The following is a 25,142-nucleotide window of genomic DNA, read 5'->3' as shown; positions in this document are numbered from 1 at the left end:
AGATGGAAGTGTGAAACCGGCCCAAAATGAATGGACTCTGAACATCACTAATATTGTCCCATATGCTCGAATACAGACAGTCATGTAAGTAGCACAAAAACTTTTTTCATCAATACTTAATGTTCATAAGAATGAACTTTCATGATATTACCCAAGTGGGAATTTAGGATGATGTACAATTTAATCTTCTATCAACCTCTTACAATAATTCAGGGCCCTATTTTCACGATCTAAGCGCATGGTTTAAAGCGCACGACGCAGGTGCACTCAGGGCGTAACCGAATCCACTTTTGCTAATTTAACAAAGGGAAAACGGTCGGCGCGCCCAGGCGGATTCGCTACTTGGAATTTGCAAGAGCAAAGACAGGACGCTTCTCTATAGAGGAAACGAATCTGCTCGTGCATGCGTGAGGTTAAAGCGCGCGAGCAGATCATCTACATGACAAGCCGGATTTTTATCTTTATGTACACAATAATAATCTTTTACATTGTAAACCATTTATATTTTATATTTGGCATGTTTGTGTGCTGCTGCGCTTCCATCTGTGTAATAAGTAAAGTGAAAGCGTGTTGTATGTGGACCGCGTTGCACCGGGTGTACAATAGGGCCCTCAGAGTTAAGGTAACAACCATTATATTATTGTCTGCTTGAATATAACAACTATGTCTAGGTCAGTAATATTCAAGTGTGAATATTTAAGGGTAGATTTTAAACTATTGTTGTATTTGCTTTTTAATTCATTATAAAATGGATACGTCCAGCACTGGATGCTGAATAAAGCTGTGATCAATAACATCTATGACCTCTTCACAGAGCAACTGTTTGCATCACTATGCAGAACATCATTAACCGATCATTATTTGTGTTGCATAGCAATGTTCTGCAATTGTTAACGTGCCAGGTACAAAATTCAATTAATATACATTGATTATATTAATATACACAACTTATATATACTTATAATATAATTTTTTAAAGACCTACAGTACCTGAAAAAAAACACTTTAAAGCATGGTTTATTTGTATATTTCTTAAATTGTATTTGTTCTGTTGTTTGAAGTTTTCTTTGGTCTTAAAAACGAAATATGATAATCCTGTGATTCTGCCTGAAAAAAAGGGAGTGATATCTCTTTGGCATATCATCCCGCCCTATTTTGTAGAATAAACATAACTCTGCCAATACTTCAATTTCTTTCACTGGAAAACTAACAATTGATTTGTTTTAACTGTAATTTTTTTTAAATTGGTATAATGATAAAGTAGTATTTAATGAGAGCATTTAAAAGCATCTCAGGCTGACATCTTAAGCAGCTGGTTGATAATGCCCAAAAAGAGAACGAAAAAGGGTTGCTGCTTTGAAGATGCAAAAAATATAATATTTTAAATGTATATATTTATTTATTTTGTATAAAGTAATTTTTTTGAAGATTTAGTACAAACATTTAATTAATAGGCAAAAGTTAAAATGTGTTGCAATTATCCCTGCTCTCCCTTATTTATTTATTTTTATGTCATACAGTATGACAGCAAACGGTAAACAAACTGAAAAATCTATCAGCCTTGAAATCACCAGGCTAATTAGTCCAAATTAGATGAATTCCCCAGTTACAGGATGAATTCATTCAGTAAAACATATTGTGTAAATGCAGCCTGCCACGGATTGTTACGAAGCTGATGTCTAGCTCAAGCTGTGTGAATCTGGAGACTGTTTTCTGTGGACCTGCTGTGAGAATTAGCTCTACTCACTTTGGATGTCTGATGTCAGGAAGAGAGCGGTCCAGAGCGATATTGTTGCTGACATAGATGTTGAAGCCGTTCTCCTTGTATACCGAGTCATCGCACTCGTCCTCTGCGAGCAGGTACGGTTTGCCATGCTCTCCTTTACCTGAAACAGACCGGTCAGACATCAGCAGCCACACTGAGCACAATGAAAAGGTTGGCAAGGTGAGCATGTGTGTACTAACAATGACACATTGTCACTCCAAAGTGCTGTTATGAGAGCTGACAGTTTATATTAATTTATGGCTGAAGAGCTGAAGCAGATTAACTGAAAAACTCAGTTCAACCTGAATGCTGACCGATCAGCTGTACTCAAGTCTTGTCATGCTGAGTGAGCTGCTGGCACATATTCTGCAATGTACATTATGGCCTTAGCTGCTGTCCACTGTGAATCAGCCTGTGTGACACTTTCTTGCACAGTAGGCTGGACAAGCTTACTCTGGCAGCCTGTATGTCACAGTTAATGGACATTTCACCTCTCCAGACAGTTCCCCAAAAAATGAAAATGTAGTCTTCCACTACTTACTCTAATGTAGTTATAATTCAATACAATTAGGGTAACGTGCTTTTTTACAATGACAATAAAAATGTTGAGTTGAGTTGACTCACATGCTATCGTGACCAGCTCAGTGAATTTTTTAATTATATATATATATATACTGTATATATATATATCTGCACACCACAGCTCCAATTAAAATATATTATTTTGTTTAGACGCAGACATTTTTTTAAACAGCTATAAAATATAATCTTGTGTTGCGTTGGCTTGTTTACTTCCATTAAGTTTAATTGTCTCTGTATTGGTTTGTTTATCCCAGATAGCACTGGCATGTATATCTACATGAATAATTTTGTCCTAGCAGATCATGTTCTAAATTACATATCTGCCATCTGTTGATCACCACAGTCTTGTATGCGAATGACTTTTGTGAGTCACTGAGTCTAGGAGCATCTGGTAAATGCTTTAAATGCAATGTTAATGTCAATGTTTGCTGCCCTGCAGATCTTATGAAGCCGTATTTCAATGGTTCTTGTGAGGTTATGACAGACCCTTATAGTCATATAAACCATAACATAATATATACAGCCAAGGAAAAAATTAAGAGACCAGTCCAGTTTTGCCTTTCATCTGCATGAATTGTGGCCATTCCAGTCCAGTGTGTGTTTAATGTTAACAGAAACAAACGTCAGGATTGACAAAGTCAGCCAATAGCAATGTGAAAGAATGAATGCAAAGACATGGTCGTGTTCTTTTTTGGTTTCATTTGAATGAAATAAGCTTGAAAGTTTTGCGTAATAACTCATTTTGTGTTCTACATTATGTGAAAAGCAAAATAATGTGATTAAGTGAGTACATCGACCAAATTTAAATGACCCCTTTAAAAAATAGTGAAGTGTTGAGTCATTTTAGCTTAATGTGAAAAGAAAAGTCATTTTGGCTTTGAAATGCCATAGCACCTCGTATAAATTAGCAATGTAATAATAAGCAGACACCACCTGTTCGCCAAAACATATTCTACTTGAAATGGTTTTCTTATGTCCTGAGTAGGTAATTGACCGAGCAGTAGCACTAATATTTCCCTGTGAACAGCTGCTTGCCCGAATCATTAAATACAATTTGTAAACATTTTATTCTTTCCCAATAAACATTAAAATGCCAAATAGATCCTGAATTTGGCATGTATCCACAAAACAGCTCTCAAACATTTAAGTGCAGACAAACATACAATTCATTCTTTTTTCAATATTTTCATCTGTCAGCCCTTGAAACATCGTTGACAACCACTGGGAGCACTTTCCTTGATGTATTCTCCAAGAGAATGTTTTGATCTTTTTAGCCTGGAAGTAAATGACATGATGTCAAAGGACTAATTACTTTTATTAATATTAACATATAATTCACAGCTAAATGAAATAGCCTCAATAGAGTGAGTGCATTTGTGCACTGTCAAAATATTCTGTTGTTTACCTGCACAGGATTGGATACCGATGTTAATTACTTCTCATGTTACGCTCTAATGACATTTACAGACTGAAAATTGGAAAGGGTACTAAATTTCCCAGCATTCAGCCTGCTTTGCTTTTTTGTGTTTTTATAACCCCATGTTAAATTTCTTCATAAGACGTTGAAACCGAATCACAATCTTACCAATATAATTAATGCATTCTGAAGGCTCTTTTGTCTGATCTACAAAAATACTCCTACCGAGAACACAAGATTCAATGCGAAGCATCCGCTTTGATGTGCAAAAAATAGAAAGTTTCCCAAGCAAAACAAACAAACCCATGAGCCTTTTTTATTATTATTTAAACTACACAATTCCACTAGAATTATGATCTGATGGCTCTATATTTCAGCGAAAATGATTTTGTTTGAGTGGTAATAGTAAGATTTCAAATGATGTCATCATGTTAATGTTATTGAGCCGTATTTGCCAGCTCTGTTAATGAGGAGCATTCAGACAATAAAGTAGCAAGAGTGCTTCTCTGTTTGTGATAACAGTGGTTCTGTGTGTGTGTGTGTGTGTGCATGTAGGATTTACTCATTAAATACACTAGTTTGTGCATTTTAGCGCAAAGTCATCTCTCCGTGTGCATAATTATGATGACCTCACGTCTACTCTTGAAGCATTTGCTGGCATGATAACAGAGTTACAGAGAACATTTAAATCATAATGCAAAATTACTGATTTTAATACTCCCACACACGATTGCTCAGTGCAACCGTGTACATGTTTCTGACTCTTCAAAGCATTGTAATGCAGATTCAGGCAGAGTTTTGTATTGTTTTGTATTGGAGTGTGCATAACAGATTAAAAAAAGATTCATTTTTGCACTTTTAAGCAGTGCTATGCACATAGGCATGGATCAATACTGGATCAGATTAAGCACTGGTAAATTATACAAAAGAAGACAATAGCACTATTCTGACTATAGTAAATGGTTTAACCCCTTAATTAAAATTCCATAATAGTATTCAAGTTTTTCTAATTAAATTAACAAAAGTAAATTTAAGTAATCATTGTGCACAAAAATATGTAATTTATTACAAACCATTAGCATATTAGCTGTCAATCGGGATGGACCCGTGCCACGCTGGGGCCACTCTCCTGCCTTATGGCATCTAACTGCATGTTTGAGCAGCGATCAAGATCCAAAACCAAGATTAGTTTGGACAGCTTTAAAACGCAGATCCCACACGTGTAATTTGTTGGTCCTGTCCGACTGAATTTGGGAAGATCAAGTACTCCTCCATGGGACTCGTGTACTGGAATTTCCAATGATCTAGGTTCATGAAAAATTTACGGGAGGCTTTTATAATGGAGCCTGCTGTCATAAGATTTGTCACCAACAGATGGTGTGCACTGAAAGTCCTCTGATATACCAATGCTGCATGCTTTAAAGTGACGGGTCAACGTGGAACAGTCGGGCCGTATGCAGAAAGACGTGATCCTGCCTGCAGGCGCCAGAGATACCATCCCCTCTCTAATCTGATAAATCACTATACTTAATACAATAACTTCATTTCATTCCAGAGGACTATAAAACAAGTCTCCTTCTGGATGCCTCTTCCTGAATAACTTTGCTTGTCTATCTACAGCTATACAACTTTACCCAAAAGAATGCATCTATTTTGCATTTCCAAGCATTCTTTGAGGATTTAAAGGTATTCTTTATGTGTCTGAGGTTAATAATAATCTCCAATGTGGAACTGAGGCATTGTCAAAACACATCCACCCATTAGGCAATGCAGTCACTTAAAGGGACAGTTAACCCAAAAAAAGAAGATATTTTGAACAATGTTGGTAACCGAACAACGGTGGTACCCATTCACTTCTATTGTATAGACACAAAACCAATGCAAGTCAATGAGTACCGCCATAGTTCGGTTACCAACATTTTTCAAAATATCTTCTTTTGTGTTCTGCACAATAAAGAAAGTCATACAGGTTTAAAATGACAAGAGGGTAACAGTGTTCATTTTGACAGCAAAGTTTGATTTAGTTTTAGTCATAGTCTTTTGACAAAAATGCAATTTAGTTTTAGTCACATTTTAGTCAACCCCATCATTTTAGTTTTAGTCGACGAAATATGAAAAACATTTTAGTTGAATACATATACATTATATTTAGTCTACTAAATGGTTTAAATCATTTACTTGGTGTAATTAAATGTTCCATACAAAGATTCAACTGTTTTGACATAATTTACTTCACCTTAGAATGAAATTAAACCAGGTCATTACCTTTATTTTTCAGAAAAGTTCAGTAACTAGATTTACATTGTTGGAACACAGAATATTAGACCATGAGCGACATGTTCCAGTTCATTCAATCCCATTTGACTCAAATGACTCATTAAGTAGGGCGTATTCATTCAGTTCATTCAACCAATGAAACGCTCTGACAGGGCTCACACTCAAAGGCTATTGGCATGCCTCTTTGAAGAAAGAGCTGCACTGTCTTTGCTTGAGACAGCAATGAATGAGAAATAGCTTTCAAAAAGACATATTATATAAATTGCATTACATTTCTTTAGTCATGCAAACATGTTACATACTTGGTTCGAATGTACAGTTTGACTCACTTCATCACTTCTATAATCAGCGCTGGTTTTCTTTTGGCTGACTTTGTTGCATTTCATGATATGCAGCAGCTCGTGTTAGCGGATAAGTTAACATAGGCATATAAAAACGTTTGAGCTCGCCTTTGTAATGTGTTTCGGGGTGACTCGCCTGCAGTCGCGCTTCAAGTTTTCGGCGTTTTACTGGCGATCGTGAAGGAAAATAAGACGCTTTGTAAACCGCGTGGAGACACAGAATATATGTCTGTGCTTACCCTTCTCCCAGAGACTTCTCTCTACCGTTTATATGAGATAAGCACATGCGTGCAAACTGATGTCCGCCAGGTGGGACAAGAATATTTTACTCTCGTTTTTATTAGTTGACGAAAATGTCAGTATATTTTTATTACAGTTTTCGTTATAATGCATTCATTTTTATTTAGTTATCGTCTCGTTTTCGTCAGTGAAAACATGTCGTTAACGAATACTTTTCGTCATAGTTTTCGTTAACGAAATGAACACTGTAGGGTAAGTAAATGATGACAGAATTTTCACTTTTGGGTGAACTATCCCTTTAAGAGGCATTGAGAAAAGGCAACACAATCCCTTTTCTATTGAAAAAGAACATGTGGATTCGGATTTTAATGGATTGCTGCATCTGTGACATAATCACATTCAAACACGGAGAGATAAAGCACAATGATGTTTTTGTTTGCACAATACTAAAAATATTCCTTTGGCGTCTTAAGTGGTGATCTATCCAAGTCGGTTAATGATTTAGACTTGGAATTGAAAACAAGTCAAATATGGCCAAAAACCACATGCAATAACATTGGAGACCCTTGAAAACTGGACCGAAATGGTGTGGAAAAATAAAATAAACGCCTTTAAGCACCCTGACAGGCATTTATCTTTCTAACTGTTCAGGACCTAATGCGGGTAAAATTTAACGCCGCAAAAAGACACCCTTACATTATTAACCAACCGTAAATTCAACCGGATCAATAAAGTCTCTTTAGCCACAGGGGCAACCAGTTGATTTACAGACACGGCTTGGCAGGGATTCTAAAAGAATGTCCTGCGCCAAATGAAAGCCATAAAGAAAGCAACATCATCATCATCAAATCATCCCTGGATGTTTTTCTTTTCGCTGTGATAATATGACATTTCCATATGCTTCAATGTGAAAGAGAAGGCATATTTACAGAAATATTCTGTTTTATTGGTAGATTTAGTGCACATACCGACACGTAGCTCGTCTTTCCTGGCGCTCTCGTTGTCATGCCAGTCTCTTCTTCTCAAACCGTCTGTCCAGGTATAAATGTGACCATCATTCAAGCCCAGTGGGAAGCCCTGAGGAGACAGAAAGACCTTTTCAAGCAAAATATAGATAAAACGTTTTCAGATCAACTTTCTTTTTGAGAAACTTCCACACAGAACACTCTTATGCGTCTCGAAAGATCAAGTTAAATGAGTTGTTATAGTGAGTTGCATATTAAAAATGACAAACAAAAATAATTATGAGAGTTAATTCAAGTTTAGTTCTCAAAGAACTCTCCTGAGGTAATTCGTTCATGCCTAAATTGTCTAATGCAATGATTATGACTTTAATCGTAACAGACTTTCATTTTGCTGACATCCCTACAAGCAGGAACTTTACAAACAACCAGAAAAATCTCCAATCTGACCTGTGAACGCTATACAAAGTATTTCAACCAGAGACAAAATTTGGTGATCAGCAATTGCATTATCTCCACGTGTTGGTGTGTCCCTGTTGTGTGTAGTTCTGTTTATAATCCCATCAGAAACCGCACGTTTTGAGATCAGACCAGCGGCGAACTGGTGCCAACTATCAATTTCATCACGCCAACACAGCACGTCACATTTCTGTTCCTCAAATGCTTCAAATATAGCTACCGAAAACCTTTCAAAGCGATCAGGCAGAGAAGTAAGAGGTGTGAAGTGGACAGAGCCTGTTTAAGTGCTGTGATACGGCCCCGTGTTGTTTTGACGCCTCTCCTATTTGCGCGATCGGAGGTTGCAAGATGTAAAAGTGGAGCTCTAAGGGGTCTAAGAGGAGCCATTTGATCTACAATTTACCCATTCTCACAGATAGACCCCTCATAACAGCTCTTTCAGAGGCGATGGGTGCTAATGCAGTGGGAACGCAGGTATGGTTGTGATGGAGGAGAAAAGCTCTGAGAGAGATACTGTGACAGGATTCCATGCTACACGTGAGCAGAAAAGGCTTTTAATGCTTTATTTTTGGAGCAAGCTCACCGCGGTGATCCTTTGGGTACATAAAAGTAAATTAGCAACAAGAGAGGCTATTCCCTTAACATTAATCCAGCAAAAAAACCCACAGAGATTATTAAAGAAATGATGTAGTGCTACTTAGTGGAGTGGATTATGGAAGGCAGGTGCTTGGATTTTAGTAGCAGATTTGAGGATTTGGGGAGGTGGTGGGGGTTTTTGTGCAGTGTGTGAGAGAATAATTTAAAAACAAAAGCATTGCTTTATTAATGCCTCTGAGAGATTTTGGAATATTTAAGAACACAAGCACATTCGAGTTTGGCAGAGGGGAATTTCTACAAAATGAATGTGGTTGGTATGGTGCAGGTCTGAATGCTAGGCCAGAAACGCCATGCTCTGTTATCCAGCAAAATATGGTGGTCAGCTAGAATGATATTCTGGAACAGTTTATCTGCCAACTGGTACAAAGCCATTGCTGTAGACCTGCCACAAAAAAAAGGTGGGAGGACAAGACAAAATGGCCACACGATTTGGTGAGAAACTGCCTACAGTGTTTAAGACCCTACATTTACATGGATGCATTTGGCAGAGACTCATAATGCATTTAAGCTTGATATTGTTTTGGATATTGTTTTGATATTGTTTTAGTTTTGCACACTTGGGTATCAAACCCATGACCTTGATGTTGCTAGCACTATACTTTAGTACAGTGTTTCTCAAACTTTTTCTGCCATGCCCCACTTTGGAGGTAGGGAAGGGTTCAGAGCCCCACCCGTCCCCAATCGCCCCAACAAAATGGTAATAAACTTTGTTCACTGTCTGTCTTGGTTTTGTCTGCTGGTGCAACATTTCCGGCTTTCCTTTCATTTCATGTCACAAACTTATCCATTGTAGGGTTGGGCCGATAGACAATGCCATAGTCCATATGGCTGATAGACATGAAGATGTTGAGCTGGCATAGTAATTCCAATAAATGTTTCACTTTCGTCACGTGACTCTCGCTGCTCTGTGATGTGCGTTGTAAACAAATATGAACAAGGCTAAGAGCCATAAAACCTTGCACTGTACAAACCAGACTAGCCTGACTTCATAACTGTGTAGCTCATGCTGTATAAAGAGGATGGGCAGTTTGCGCAGACCCGCCTGACTTTATAACTGTATAAAGAAGACGCGTGTCTGCGCAGCTCGCACTGTATAAAGGAAACGCATCTGACTTTATAAGTCTTTTAATGAATACAACATCAGAATAAGAATACAATCAAGCCTCACTTTATAACTGTGAAGCTCGCGCTGTACAGATACCTGAATTGATAACTGCCCAGCTCATGCTGTATAAAGATGTGTCTCTGCGCAGCTCGTGCTTTAAAACACGGCAGGGCGATGTCATGATCCATCGCGATGTTTCACTGTAGCCATCGTCCGATCGGCCAAACCTAATCCATTGCTAACTTTTATACCCGCTACCACCTACCGCCTCTCCACATTAAAGTTTTTGTGCCACTTCAATTAAAGGGGTCATATGGCAGAATTACGTGTTTTTCTGTGTTTTTGGTGTGTTATAAGTTGCCCATGCATGTATAAGACACGTAAAATTGCACAAATGAAAGTGTGGGAACAAAAGATGCATTCTATCTGAAAGCGAATGCTCACCCAGACTTGCCTGAAACGCCTCGTGTAACCACACCCCGGCGAATCTACGTAACTTCATAACATGATTTGACTAAGACCACCCAAATCTACACGTAGTTAAGGTGGGCGTAATTGTAAATCTCATTGTATCGTCTGTCAGTACAATTGCTTTGGAACCTGATGTTCCGAATATGGTAAGAGGCGTTACATTTCAATGAAATGCTTGCAGTATTCGACCAATCACTACGCACTGGTTAAATGGCCAACCATAGCACACCTCGCTTTTCAGAGCGATGAGCTTTGTAAAAAATCAGCACGTTTCAGAGAGGCGGGGGCAAAGAGGAAATACAAACATGCACAGTATGTGGAAAATACAACGTTTTTTAAACTTTAAATGGTGTATACACATTGCGTTACATCTAAAACAAACAATAATATTTGTTTTAGCCGAGCAATATGACTCCTTTAACACTCCGACGTGAAATCATTCTCGAAGGCTACTATGGCTTACATTTAAATGTGTCTTTGTTTTGTTTTGTGTATGGTCAATAATTGAAGGAATTAATAAAAATGACCCAATTTCCTCCCGTTTGTCGCACCCCACCTGTCATGTCTCTATTCCCCACCAGTGGGGCCCGGCCCACACTTTGAGAAATAATGCTTTAGTAGTTGAGCTGCAGCAACTTACTTTATAAGCAACACTACTTTTCAATTGCCTGATGTAAACATGCAAACATACAAAGTCTAAAGCTAAATCCCAAGAAAATCATAAACCGACAGGCGTTTAAATTGACAATCAAACAGTGCTAAGTATTTACCCGCATCCTAAAATATACTTTGCTTCTAAGCAAACAGCATTTAGTTGCATCCTTCAGTCTTCATTCTTAAAAAATAAAGGTGATTTACAATGATATAAGAACCATTTTTGGCTGTATGGCTCCATAAAAAACTAATAATGTATGTGAAGAACATTTCTGTTTCACAGAAGTGTTCTTAAGACTATAACAAAAATGAAAATAGAAATAATTCTTTTAAGAACATTTGACTGAAATGTTCTTTGGGGAACCAAAGTTGGTTCTTCTATGGCATCGTTGTGAAGAATGTTTTGTACACTCTTTAAAATAAAGGTGCTTAAAAGGTTTTTCACAGTGATGCAAGAACCATTTTTGGTTCCGCAAAGAACCATTTAGTCAACGGTTCTTTAAAGAACAATCTATTTCTTACCTTTTTATAATCTGAAAAAACTTTTTTTGCCACAAGGAACCCTTTGTTAAACACAAAGTTAAAGTTCATTTATGAAGCCATTTAGACCAAAAAGGTTCTTCTATGGCAACGTGAAGCACCTTTATTTTTTAAAAGTGGACTAAAATAGTGGCCATAGGAAGTTCAAACATCTCTTTCAAGAATTTGAAGCGTTGAAAGCATAAAAGGACATTTGAGAGTGAAGGACTGCAATTCCATGTTTCTAATCTTGTCCACGTGCTTCAATATAGTGAGGAAAAAACACAATTTAATAAACACAGAAAAGCTCTAAAAACTAGACACAGACAGACTCTATTTCAAAACGTCTTGTGGCTTCAAACCTGTGCTAAGTAACAGAACAACAAAATACAGTTAATAATTTAATATTGTTTGGTTAACTTGATATTGTTTGGCATGGCTAAATTCAGCTGTGGGCCACAGGTAACAACAGAGTCAAGAAACGTATAATTTTAGTAACTTATAATTCAGACAAAATTGCGCCAATTAGTTTGTATATTGCTTTTTCACAGAAAAATAGTAAAAGAAGCCAAGGCTTGCTGACAGCCAGTCTGAAACAGAGCAGGAATTTGCTCTTCCAGCTCACAGCGCTTTAATCACTCTGTGCCAGCTCTACTCCGGCTTTCATTTCCAGTTGTCTGCTTGTTGCTGAAAGAAAGCCCACTCTAAGCAATTCTGGGGCAACACAAAACACACACACACAAATTACACATGCCACCCCCACACCCCATAGACAAGTACTGTATGATACAAACAGTAAACAGTATTCTTTTTCTTTATAGATTTGTTCAATCTACATTTGTATTTTCAGTAAAATACAGAAAACCAACAGAAAAGTTAAACCAGTACAACCTGTACAATGTGTCTTTGTAGGCTACTCGTTCAGTATTTTTTTAGTAAGTTCCACTTCTACTAGCTTGCTGTTGGGATGGCTATTTACGCACAACAGCCAATGTGAAATTCCAACTGTAAAACGGAATCTACGTACTGTATATGCTGGTTGAATCACCTCTCAAAAACAGCACAATCAATCTGTCAAAGCACACAGGATGTCAACTCACACACATGGAAATTCATGCTATGATGTTCTTGACAACGAAAACGTTGACATTAAGTGCTCACATGCTTTGGACAGCTATGGTTATGCCTTTTTCACTGCTGCAGCTAGCTCTACATGTGTTTTTCACTATTAGTGATCGCAGCTTTTTCCAAAGCTAAATCATATGCCCAGTACATGACCTGCATATAACTACATTTAACATCATTCAATGATTCATTATAAGTTGAAATTGACCCAGGTAGATGAGCAGTTTTTAAAAGAATACAACAAAAGCCTTTTACAGGGGTGTGAATTATAAAGGTGACACTAAATCACTTCCATTCAAGATTTATTGTTTAATGAATCAATAAAAAATGGTACAAATTTAGAACAGTAAAAAACTTTGATATGCATTTCAATTTAAAGGAATAGATCTCCCAAAAATGAAAATTACTCAGTCTAGTTGTTTAAAACCTGTATAAATTTCTGTAACCAAACAGTTCTTGGACCCCATTGGCTACCATAGTAGGAAACATACAATGGTAGTCAGAAGTGCCCCAGAACTGTTTGCTGTCCTACATTCTTCAAAATATCTTCTTCTGTGTTCAACAGAACAGAAAAAAAATATAAAGTCATTTTTCCTACTATGGTAGTCAATGGGGTGTAAGAACTGTTTGATTTTAAGCATTCTTCCAAATATCTTTCTCTGTGTTCATCAGAACAAAGAAACTTGTATAGATTTGGAACAACTCGAAGGTGAGTAAAAGATGACAGAATTTTTATTTTTGGGTGAACTATCCCTTTAATTATCTTGTGTAATGTATTGTTCATTAAACTTATTTATACGGTTATAACTTACCCAAAAGTATTTTAAGCAGGAAAAAAGACCTGCAATTACAGCAAACGTTTTAGTACTTTAGTGATTGTCCTCGGAGGCGTGTGTAATTTACAGTTATTTTGTTCTCTATCTTAGGTGACAAATCAATGTTTGCCTGTTTATATAAATGACATCTCAGTAAAGATGAATTGCTCATTTAAACATTCTTGTGTTGTGTTTTGTCATTATCTGACAAATTTAATTTTATACACAAGTTCCTTACAGTTACCCAGAACAGTATATGCTCAATAACTTTTTTTGTACAGCATCTGTGATAACCATTCCAGAGCGGCTCTGCCTAGGTATACTTCTGAAATATATTATATAAGTGTAAATATTATTTTTGTTCATTCAGGTATAGTATTGTTAACTGGCAGTCTGTCCTTGTAGAATAAAACTGAAAAATAAATACTGAATTTAATGCAAACTGCTTTAGACAGCTTTACAAAAACACAGTTTCCTGGTGTGGCTACAGTATATTGTTATTAAAAGGTCACTTTTAATCCAAGCTAAAAGATTATCAATTGCTGGAGTGACACAAAACATCACCTCAGTGAATACAAGCAAAACAACTACAAGTCCACCAAACATATAAACCCTAATGTCTTTATGTCTAATGTAATGTGTATGTACAGTATATACAGTAAACATCCAGTCTGATAAGGTAGTGTGCAAAGTTAGGGCCTATCTTTTAAGTGCACTTGTAATTCTCTCCTGTTTCTCTCCTCCCTTCTCTCATCACTCTTTCCCTTTTTTACAGATAAGCAAGCAGATGTTTTATGCAATGCCAGCACTGCTATCTAATTATGTCATTTAGCGGTGCTGTTCAAAATCCCCATTGCGAGGGGTTTCTTTTTTCACGGCTTCCTCCTCAGAGCCGGTTTTGAATGTTCTGAGCTCTGTCTATCAGCCGCGATGGCTGGTGCAAGCTATGCTTTGTTTGTTAAATAGAATCCTTCTCTGAATGGCCTACAGTAGGCGTCAGCAGAAGTGAGATTGAACCGCGCTACGTGGAGGCTTCAATAAACACACACTGCTCACGGTGACAAGGATGGTTCAAATTAGCCCTTTGTGCAGCTGTCGAGAGCGATTCGATCAGGCCGGCTGATGTTTGTAAAGGAGCGTGCAAACGTCTCGGCGGGGACAGGAATCAGAAGGTTGCTGTGTCTAAACATCACGTCCGATCAAGACGTGAGTCTAAGTAACATCAGCACAATTTCTGAATAAAACGTTGGCTCGTGGTGTATACGTGCTGGCAATTCAGCTCCCCAAGGTTGGGATGAGAAAGAATTACAATGGCAACAAAAGAAAACTACTGTAGCACATTCCAACGGACTGAAAATCATTCGGAAGCTGACTGCGGGATACATCATTATCTGATAAATAAATGATCATCTGCAGTAGGTGCAGCTAATGAGAACATCTGCACATCAGAGCATTGCTTCACATCACAAACAGAACGCAGCCCCGACTGAGACCACTCGACCCGTGAAGAGTTCAAACGCTAACAGGAAAGACATGTCCAGCAGAGCAGGAATCATTGTGTTCTGATCAGCCACATCATTTGCCATGTGCCTGCTGCAAGAGATCAGAGAGCCCATCTTATTCACCTGTGAAATGAACAGAGCCGACCATAATAATGATTCCCAGATGACGATGATGGAAATGTTTTGGAATCTATCATCATAAGTCATGAACAAATAAAGGGGGTTTGATTTCAGTCTGGAGCCAGAGATCAACACAAGCTGGTTAATTGTATTTCAGTGATGGATAAAGAATCATGGGTAGAAATGCTGGGTGGTATTACGGTATACTGTATGATGACAGAAATGTGTCAATTGACACATGTGTTTTATTTTAATATTAAAATCAAAACACTATTCTGCAAATAGTCAATAATAAAAATAAGGCAAATGGGAGTCGACGATCTTAACTTTGTGCATATCGTTAATTTGTAAAATCACATAACTCTGTTTTAAAATATTTTTTTATTGTGCATTCCAAGTAATATCAATCAAACTCAAGGAGTTGGGTCGTTTTGATTAAGTAATAATAACAGGTAAAAATACAGACAACTAACACAAAAAACACAATAAGCATGATTTTAGATTTTTATTTATTTTAGTTATTAGTTATTATCTGTTTTTGAAAATCAATTCTTCATATACACTCCATAAAATCCTGCGTTATTTTCAACTATGCTGGGTTTAGCGGTGTCACAATATACAATAGGCCTATACAATAATGTGATATTAAAAACCATGATTATCAATGCTGCTTAATTATACACATAATATCGTAAATATTTCTTTAGCACCCATTTAAAGTTTTGCCATAAAGCAACACTTTGTATTTTTTCGTCCTTAAAATAATGTCTCTAAAATTATTTCAGTGGCAGAACAACTCTTAAACGGACGAATTCTACTGCCACTGCTACCTGAGCAGCCTCATAGCGGCTACAACCACACTCTGTAAACTCTGTGTTCGGGTCGGTACAAACAGCCCCGCCCATTCCCTGCCTGCGGAAGAGTGCGACATGGTTTCCAAACGACGTTTCTGCATTTGCTGGTTCAATAAACAAATTCACGTGTATAGCGCTGCCCACGGGGAACCTTATACAGAAACATCATTTACAGACAATTGCACTTATCAACCACATTGGGGAACTCGTGAGCAAAAGTTCTAAAGTGTTGCTTTAAGAGCCACAATGGCTAAAAACTCTCTTTCTAATCCCTACACTAAATCTAAAGCGTGATTTGTTAGCAATAAAGGATAAAACAGAATAAACTAATTTAAAGATGAATCTGACTAATAGCATTATTTGTTCATAAAAAAATCGTTTGCATGAATTTTGGCCACGATAACTATAAAGTGAAAATCTGATATTGTGACAGCCCTAGCTGGGTTGTTTTAACCCATGGTTAGGTCAAATCTGGACAGTGCGGTTGAAATCATCCCTTTTTGACCCAAACATTGGCTAAAAATAACAGCAAAATAGCACTTTCAAGACTGTTGAATCCAAATGCAAATGTGCATATTTTGGCTCTTTTTACAATGGCTTAAAACAAGACTTATCCACTCAAAATTTACAGTAAAACTTTCTTTTGCAGATACTGTACATCAATCAATTGCTCCTATTAATCGTTTCTTTTTCAACTATTAAGTTAAATGTGAACATAACCAAATGAGATGCACAGTCACATTTTCGGAGAGGTGTGTGCCAGCTTATGCGGTAGGCTCTGTGGTGCTATGCAGAAGCATAATTCTGCCTTTAATGGCTAGCAATACAAATGTTTGTGTGTGTGTAAGTGTGACACCGAGTTCTGATGGGGACTATATATCTGAAGAACTGGAGGAGACCGAAATATATGTAGGTGTCCGCGTGTGTGGGAGAAAGGACGCTGTGAGATACAGCACTGTGCAGTACGACACATGCTGGCGAGTTTGATTTTTCATTAACCTCCAAAGCCCATGTGGGGAGAAGGACTCCAGATCGGATTCTGTTCAGCATGAGCAACATCCAACTCCTCTGGAGGGAGATTAAACATCTGCTGAAATTACAGGAGAGCACAAAGCCCTACTGTGATTATTACACACACACTCACTCCTAGACCACATTATTCAATTCCTGAAACTTTCCTGATGGTCACAACGTGTCTGGAACTTGATTAATTCGGGCTTTTAAACTTTATTTCTCTTTATGACTCTATTCGTTTGGGCAGGAGTCATTTACCTGGGATCATTTTCACTAAATTGGAAACTCCAAGTATCTGTTGCTCTCCTGTGTGGTGTCTCTTTCCTTCTGACTCTCTTTAATACCAGGTCTCATTGCAAAACTTCAACCTTAATTTCAAATACCGTTCTAATACAATATAAAGTGGGAGATTAGAGACAGTAATACTTTAAATATAATATTTAAATATAAAAACTGGAATATAGAACTTGAAAAAAGGATTCACAGGAATGTTTATGGATATAAGTATTAAAATGTAGTAGCCTCAGCAGATACTTCTACATAATTCATGTTTTTTTCTTAAATTTTTCCTTTACAACTTCTTGTGAAAACTACTGCTCTGTTTTTGGTGTACTAAACTGTCAGGACTCTGTCCTTCCTGTTACGAGTTCTCATGCTCACTGGACGGAGTCGTGACAGAACCACGTCTTGCGGGTTTATGTTGCGTTTTGTGTGGAGACACGTGGCTTTGTTGTCACTTTCGCCGCGTGTCATCCTGTCTTGTCTTTCAGCCCCGCCTTCCTGTTTCTCCGTTAGTCTCCCATTAGTGTTTCATCCCTCTCACCTGTCCCATCATCTTCCTGCCAGTTCCCATTAGTGTTAATCCTTGTCACCTGTCCTTCACCGTCCCTGTATCATTTTCCCTCGTCAGTGGTTCCCTTTATTAGTCCTGTGTTTATTCCCATTGTTGTTTGGTGCATTGTTCTTTGTACGTGTGGTTTATTCGCCCTAATGTTTGTGGCCTGTGGATTTTCCCTTGTGCTGTGGATTTATTATTTTTATAAACTTTGGACCTTGTTTATTTTGCCCCCTTGAGGGAAGTTTTTGGTTTATCGTTTTGTATTTTAGTTTATTTTGTCAGACACCCCCTCGTGGGTATTTCCTTTGTTCTTATTAAAGTCTTCTGTTTAACCCTTCACCTGCCTACATTTGGGTTCTGTCCTCCCGTTCCGTGACACTAAACATCATCTATTACTGCATTATCATCAAATTCTGAATTACCCTCAGTCTAAAAATTGCTGTTTTTTGTCAATCCTGCGTTGGTTCTAATATAAACATCATCTGGGTTAATTTAAGACAACAGTTGGCTTAGTCCATTTTTGACCCAACGGTTAGTTGAAAATAACCCAGCAATTTTTAGAGTTTGTCCCTAAATTTTACACACACGCACGCACAATTATCTCTGTGGGCACAGTCCATAGGTGTAATGCTTTTTATACTGTTCAAACTGTATATTTTATACTCTACCCCTAAACCCTTAAGATCATAGAAAACTTTTTGCATTTTTAGATTTTCAAAAATGATTGTTCTTTACGCTTTATATGTTTTTTTGTCCATGGGGACCTCAATTTTGGTACACACGGTGACATGAGTCCCCATGAGTTAGTGTGTATTCAGGTTAAGGTCCCCACAGGATATAAGAACAAGGCACGCTTGTTGCCTTGTTCTCACACACAAACACACTGTTGGCTGCTTTGCATGTCATTTAAATGTAGCCATTCCATGTAAATATCTGGTTCTCAGTTAATTACATCGTTGTTGTTTAAACTGTACATTATACTTTAAGTCAAAAGTCTGGTTCCATGAAACTAGGTATGTTCTGATTAGTGTCAGTCCTAAAAGTCACGTCCATGGGCCACTGGCTGAACGTCTGATGCATAAAGTGAAAAAAAAAAAAATAGAAAGACTTCAGGAGTTCAAAGTCATCATCTTATTGGTTAAATTCAGATAGCTAAGATAATTGATCTACTATTAAATCAATGTTAAAAAATTACCTTGTTTTGTTTAATGCTGAACAAAATGAACTATGATTGGTTGCTTTACATGTCAATCATATGGGCCCTCATTTATCAAATGATGGTATGCCATGAAAACTGTGCGTACGCTTGCTTCCATGCAAAACTTGGCATTTATCAATATGGACTTGAATGGGTTGCTACGATTAAATCTAACGACAGGTCTAAGCTCGTGTACGCAAGTATTAAGATAAAGTGAAGGTCCGTCTATGCTTTACCCTTTTGATAACAGAAAAGGAATAATGACAAATAGAAATATTAAAAAATAAATTGTTTAGTATGACAAATGTAAAAATAGATTGCAATGTGATTTCTTATTTTCATTACATTAATAAAGTATTTTATTTTCTAAAAGTAAAACATTAAAAACTACAATAATCAATATAATTACAAGCAATGGGTTAGTTTATTGATTTGCAAGGTGATAGCTTTGTTTGATAAATATGCATTCTAATGAAAACAGACAACACGCATGCTTTAATGTTTTTTTTTATTTGTGCGATGTTTATTTGTGCTACGGTGTGTGTGACTGGGTCACAGCTCGAGGTTGCCTGGCTTTGTGTGGCAGGCTCCAGCTTGGTTTGTGGGGGCTGAAGACCGCTGGCTCTTGCCTCAGACAGATCTGAAAGAGAAAAAAAAAATGAAGCAAACATAAAACTGTGCATGCTTGATTTAAGCAGCCTGAAATGCAAGATTAGCAGCATTAGATTTTAAACATTTATGCTCTTTAGAAACATGCATCTGTCTCCTCCGCCAAGGACCATTTTTTCTTCACCTACTGTAAATGAAGAAAATTGTAAAAATATTTACATATAAACATTATTCTATAATTGCGCCGCAAAAATATCAGTCATTTATATCTACATTCGTTTTTCCATTAACACATTAATGTAGGCTAACTCAAACAAAATTCTTCAAGACTGAAGTCAGATTATAATTTTGTTTAAATGCACTACACAAACAAAGTAATTTAAAACAACAATACTTTCAGTGTAAAAATAATAGTAAAACAATAATAATTTGCGGTGATATTACAAATCCATATGAAAAATACAAACCTGATGAGCTGCAGTTCGGTTCACTACGCCAACGCTGTTGACCGCAGTAGTGATGTCTTTCCAAACTGGTTTATTTTAGTTCCTTTGATTCCGCTTTTCAAGGTGAAAGATTCAATTTCTAAATCTGAAAAGTTCCTCTTTTTGGCCGGTTTACGTTTCTCCATGTCGCAAAATCTAGGGGCGAGGCGTCTACACCCTGAATTTATTGAGGCGTGATATGTAAATTACGATCGTTTTCAGCCGCCGCATTGATCAAGGTATGATTATTCGTACGACGGAATTGGCCTCATACGAAAGTTTAATAAATCACACGTGAGCGTTGTCGTAAGATGATTTTTTCGACACTGGTTACTAGGTTCGTTTGATAAATGAGGGCCAATGGACTCTTTCGTTGTCCTTGGCCAATAAATGCTCCCATCATTCAGATTATGTTCTAATCTGAGACCAGCGCTGCCGTTTCTTGCACATCTATTAGAGATAAAACTTTGGGAGCTGGCCTCAGATCAGCATTTGGATGCAGTGCGAGCAGGATCCATGGATAAAAATGGAATGTTGAAGTTTCACAGAAGACACAGAATGAGGTTTCCTTGACTCCACTCTCTGTGAACACACCATTACTTCTGACAGTAATATCAATATCAACACCGACAGATATGTTGAATGATTTTGATTAGAGGCAAATATACCACACTGTGAGCTTTGAAAATCTAATTAGCCCCACCGAATGTGGAGTTCATCAACAGCTGAAAAGCTTTTTCCCCACGCGTTTAAACACGCTGTGCTCAACCTCTTCTCATTCTGAAGTTTGCATTTTTTTTTCAAGTGTCTCGCTGTTCCAACTCCTTAGGCTTCAAGCTGCACGGCATCTGCGATCTGAGTGCACGGACCCTAATATGCGCCTTTCTTGTTAATATAGAGCACTTTATTACTTCTCCTGCTTGGGTTTTATTTCTAAAAAGCCTTTTCTCCCACAAATAAAACAGCTTTGTGGCAGGAGCACCTTTGGCAACTCAGAAATGAAAGTAAATTTATTTCATCTCGAGTAGTTTATTGCAAAATAAAAATGGCATATAATTGCTTTTCTTTGTAATGCATTCATTATTCATGCTTAGAATTAAAATTAACAAAACATACACGCGTGGTATTCACTTGCATTAAAAAAGCAGAATCACCTTGAAACCCTGGACCACCCTGCACATAAAACCATCTTAGATCTGTATAATCCGCCATGCTCACCATACTGATTTATGTTAGTTTACGCAGTGGATCAGCTGTTCACCAGCAAATCTTAGCTTTCTGGTAAAACTGGTTGACCTTGCTGGTTTAAAAGCCTGGTGGGGCACCAGCACACACAGCATCCCATGCTGTGGACCAACATTCATACCAACTCACCTACCGGCGATCAGCTATACTTGTCTGTTCCACAGGGCACGCAGAGACCAAGGAATGAGAGAAAAATAGGTCTGAATTCTGGAGATTAATCCCAAACTAATCTGATTAAGAGGGCTGTGGGTTATAACCGAGTCAAGAACAACAGCAAATGACTTTTTTTCATTTATGCTTTCAGCAGCATTATCTATTAATGAAATCTGGAGAGGTAGACGAAACGCAGAGGTTCCGTTATGTGTATGTGTGTGTGTGTGTGTGTGTGTGTAGCTATATGCAAGACGCACACACAGACATGCGTATGGCCTTGGGTGAACAGAGCAACTCAGCGGGAGATCTGCACAATGAGGACCAGTGTCGCCCTGCTCTCACAGAGAGAGAGAGAGAGAGAGAGAGAGAGAGAGAGAGAGAGAGAACTCCTCACACAAGACGTCCAACAGTGAATACAGCCAGCATGGTCACCTCAGAGCACAGTCAGTAATGAGCACGCTCTGCCTTGTTTCCCACAGGATTTCGAGAGACCGTGGCGCTGATGACGTCACACACTAATTAGCATATTTGTGACATCATCACGTCGTGTTTGCGTTTGGTCTAGTTTTGGCACTTTAAATCTGTTTCGCTTCTACTCTCTGATCACATTATATTGTATTTTAACACAACTGAATGCTATTTTAACATATTATCTGTTCTGTTGCCAGACATAAAACGAGTATAAAATAGTGACTAAACACGACCTAATAACATCTCGTGTTTAATCCAACCAGCTGTTACTTTAACTGCTGCTAAAATCCTGGGCCTGTGTTCTTAAAGCTTCTAAGAATCCTTTAAGAAAGCTCTTAATTTAGCTTTAAAACTTCTACTTACTGTAGGAGTCTTAGCTTAAAAGCGATTCAGGACCAATCTGAGAGCAACTTTGAGCAAGGAAAAGACAAAAACTTTTATCTTAGTGAGGAGGCAGGGCTGACCCCGTTGTGATTGTGATTGGTTGCTTGGCCAAAGATAAAAAAGAGTGCTTTTAAGTATAGGGTTGTTAGTTTGAAATTGCACATAATTCTTTCTGTTTTACCGTACTCACAAACACACATGCACTATATATATACAGTATATATTCTTTATTTTTTCCATGCTGTTCATGTCAACGTATTTGATAGAAAATCAGATGGTCAAAAAACTTATTGTGACACAAAAACAGTGTCACAATAAGTTTCTGTAATTGCTGTAATTGTTTGTGTGATCAGATTGTGACAGTTGTGACAGAAACAAATAATTTCTGCTGAATAGTTGCATTTCTCGGTCACAAACATGGACCCTGCACGATCTAATGTGTTGTGTCTTATTAACTCACTGTCATTCAATTGAATTTATTTAAATTTTATAGCACTTTTACAATTTGCATTGCATCAAAGCAACTGTACAAGAAAACCAAAACCAAGAAAAACTCAAGTTGAACACACAAAAACAATTGAAAAAATCGGATAAACCTTGAAAGTAATATGGACATTGTCATGCATTGCAACATATTTCTTCTCACTTTTCGTGTTTCGGCCATTTTCTCTGCTGCTAAAGAAACTCTTAAACCTCTTAAAAGTCCTCCTCGCAATTCCTAACAATTTTGGACCTTAAGAGCTCTCTAAAGGCTAAAATACACTATACAGTAAGACTTTTGCTCAGATTTTGCACAGATTTTCAGTCTTGACTTCAGTCTTGAGTTGCAGAAAGTCTGTGCCAGTCTGTAGATTTGATCAGTTGGTGTGTTTCTATCTTTCAAAACTTTCAAAAGGTCTGCAAGTGTATGATGTCTAGTTTTAAAAAAGTCTGTTCAGATTTTCAAAGTGTATTCCATCCATAAGGGTTAAGATGCTTTATGAATGACTTTTTTCTTTACTTGGGTCTTTTCTATAATTTTATGAGGAAACGCCCACATTTCTTGCACTAAGATTTTTCATGAATACGGGCCCTGATTTATAAACGCGACATCTTTCGTTAAGGCATGATGAACTCGATCAGCCGTCTTCTCTGTCAATAACATCTGTGACTGTTGAGGTTTACGTGGAGAGGAAAGTACACGGAGGAACGCATATTGAAAAAAAACGCCACGGGAGGTGCTGCAAGCAACATCAGAGAGAGAGAGAGAGAGAGAGAGAGAGAGAGAGAGAAGCGCTCGCAACTCTAAAATGAATTAAGTTGTTTTAAATAGTAAAATAAAAATGGAAATCATGAGAAATCTATTCATGGTGGCCAGTGTTGCTAGTGTGGCAGGCCGCAATGAATAAATCAATATGGAAAACAGACAACACAATGATATGTTGTTATGAGAAGTATACAATTTTTTGGGTTCGTTTTGAAACTATGGCGGAACAAATTAGCCTATGGCAGGCCCCCATAGTCTAATGATGAATGGGAAACACTGCTCTGTGTATCCTCCAAATGCAACTACAGTGGCTAAATCACCCAGCGTGATTAGCATATCACTGATCATGTAACAGCACTTGGTCGAGAGACCAAATTTCAAGCTGTGCTCAGTCAAAAAGAGATATGGTGAAACTTCATCAAAAAATAGTGCTGAAATCCAAATTTCTCTGAAATCAGCTTTCCCCCATGCTGCTTTTTTCAGATTTTCCAGCATGCATAACAGCCTCTAATCCAGGAGCAAGCAGAGACATAGATTAGGGCCAAATTTATTTTCCAGACCATTTCGGCTTTTACAGCACCCCGGGACACTACGCCTTCAAAATAATGTTAGTTCTTGCTTTTCAAAAATGCAAAAGAAAAAACCTATGTAGACAGCAAAAGCATGTAAACCAAGGGAGTTGATTTGGGTGGATTTTACGCGATCTGATTTTCAACTTGCGCGGAAGATGAGATTGACGTACGTTCATGGCAATCGCGCCGCCCGATTCACGTCATTAGCACCGCCTGTCTATACGCATCTTTGCATTGAATTTGTATGTAATTTACTACCACAAAATGCTTAATTCGGGTTTGGTGAGAACCCAGTGTAAGCGCCAAAGCAAAGCTGTGTCAACAAGACGCGATAAGCATGATTATGCAGGCTACTGGTAAGAAAACATTCTTACTGACAGTTTATTGATAAAAATACGGGACAAGTTGCGTCACATATTGATTCAGGAACAGTGTTTTTCCCAATGCATCACAATCCCATATTAACCCAATGAGTTGCAAACTTAAACGTTAGTGTGTGTCTGTACTTATTTACATCTATGAGGATAACTAAATCCTGCAGAAGCAGCCTTGCCAAGCTGTAGCACAGGTGGATAGACAGAGGCAGGGTCACAGGTGATTAGGCTTTAAAAACATGATTATGTTATTTGTTGTGCATTATATTAAAGTAATAATAAAGTTGCACTGTTTTAAAGGTTTATTAAGCACTCAGTCATACATATAGTAGTTTTAAAAATGTAGGCTAGGAATATGTACGAATAAAAGTCATTTTTATCCAGACTGTACAGTATGTCACAAAACATAATGACAGAACCCAATTGCAGACGAGAGATACAACAGAAAGGTATTTATTTAAATAAACAAAACACATAAAACAAAATCCCACAAGGGGGAAAACAGGTAAAGATACAAAAAAAACACAAAATAAACACTTCCCACGTGGGGGAATAAACAGGAGGGAACGAGTGACACCAGACTAGGATAAGACTTACTATAAACAAGGACACGACGACGCGTAGACAACGTGTTTGACAACAAACCGGCAAACACACAGAGAACAAAGGGACATTATATAAGGGACAA

General features: G+C 37.6%; 1 protein-coding gene across 1 annotated transcript in view; it reads right to left on the bottom strand.

Moving 5' to 3' along the window:
• galntl6 (polypeptide N-acetylgalactosaminyltransferase like 6) overlaps positions 1–25,142 on the bottom strand; it is a 202,968-nt gene that overhangs the window by 139,916 nt on the left and 37,910 nt on the right. The window contains exons 3-4 of the mRNA XM_057331719.1: positions 7,591–7,699; positions 1,748–1,886 (exon numbers count right to left, since the gene is read on the bottom strand). Coding sequence (XP_057187702.1) covers positions 1,748–1,886; positions 7,591–7,699 — 248 coding nt within the window. The remainder of the gene's footprint in view (positions 1–1,747; positions 1,887–7,590; positions 7,700–25,142) is intronic.

The sequence above is a fragment of the Triplophysa rosa genome, linkage group LG4 (assembly GCF_024868665.1).
Source record: "Triplophysa rosa linkage group LG4, Trosa_1v2, whole genome shotgun sequence".
NCBI lineage: Eukaryota > Metazoa > Chordata > Actinopteri > Cypriniformes > Nemacheilidae > Triplophysa > Triplophysa rosa.
This window is presented reverse-complemented; position numbering and strand designations above follow the sequence as displayed.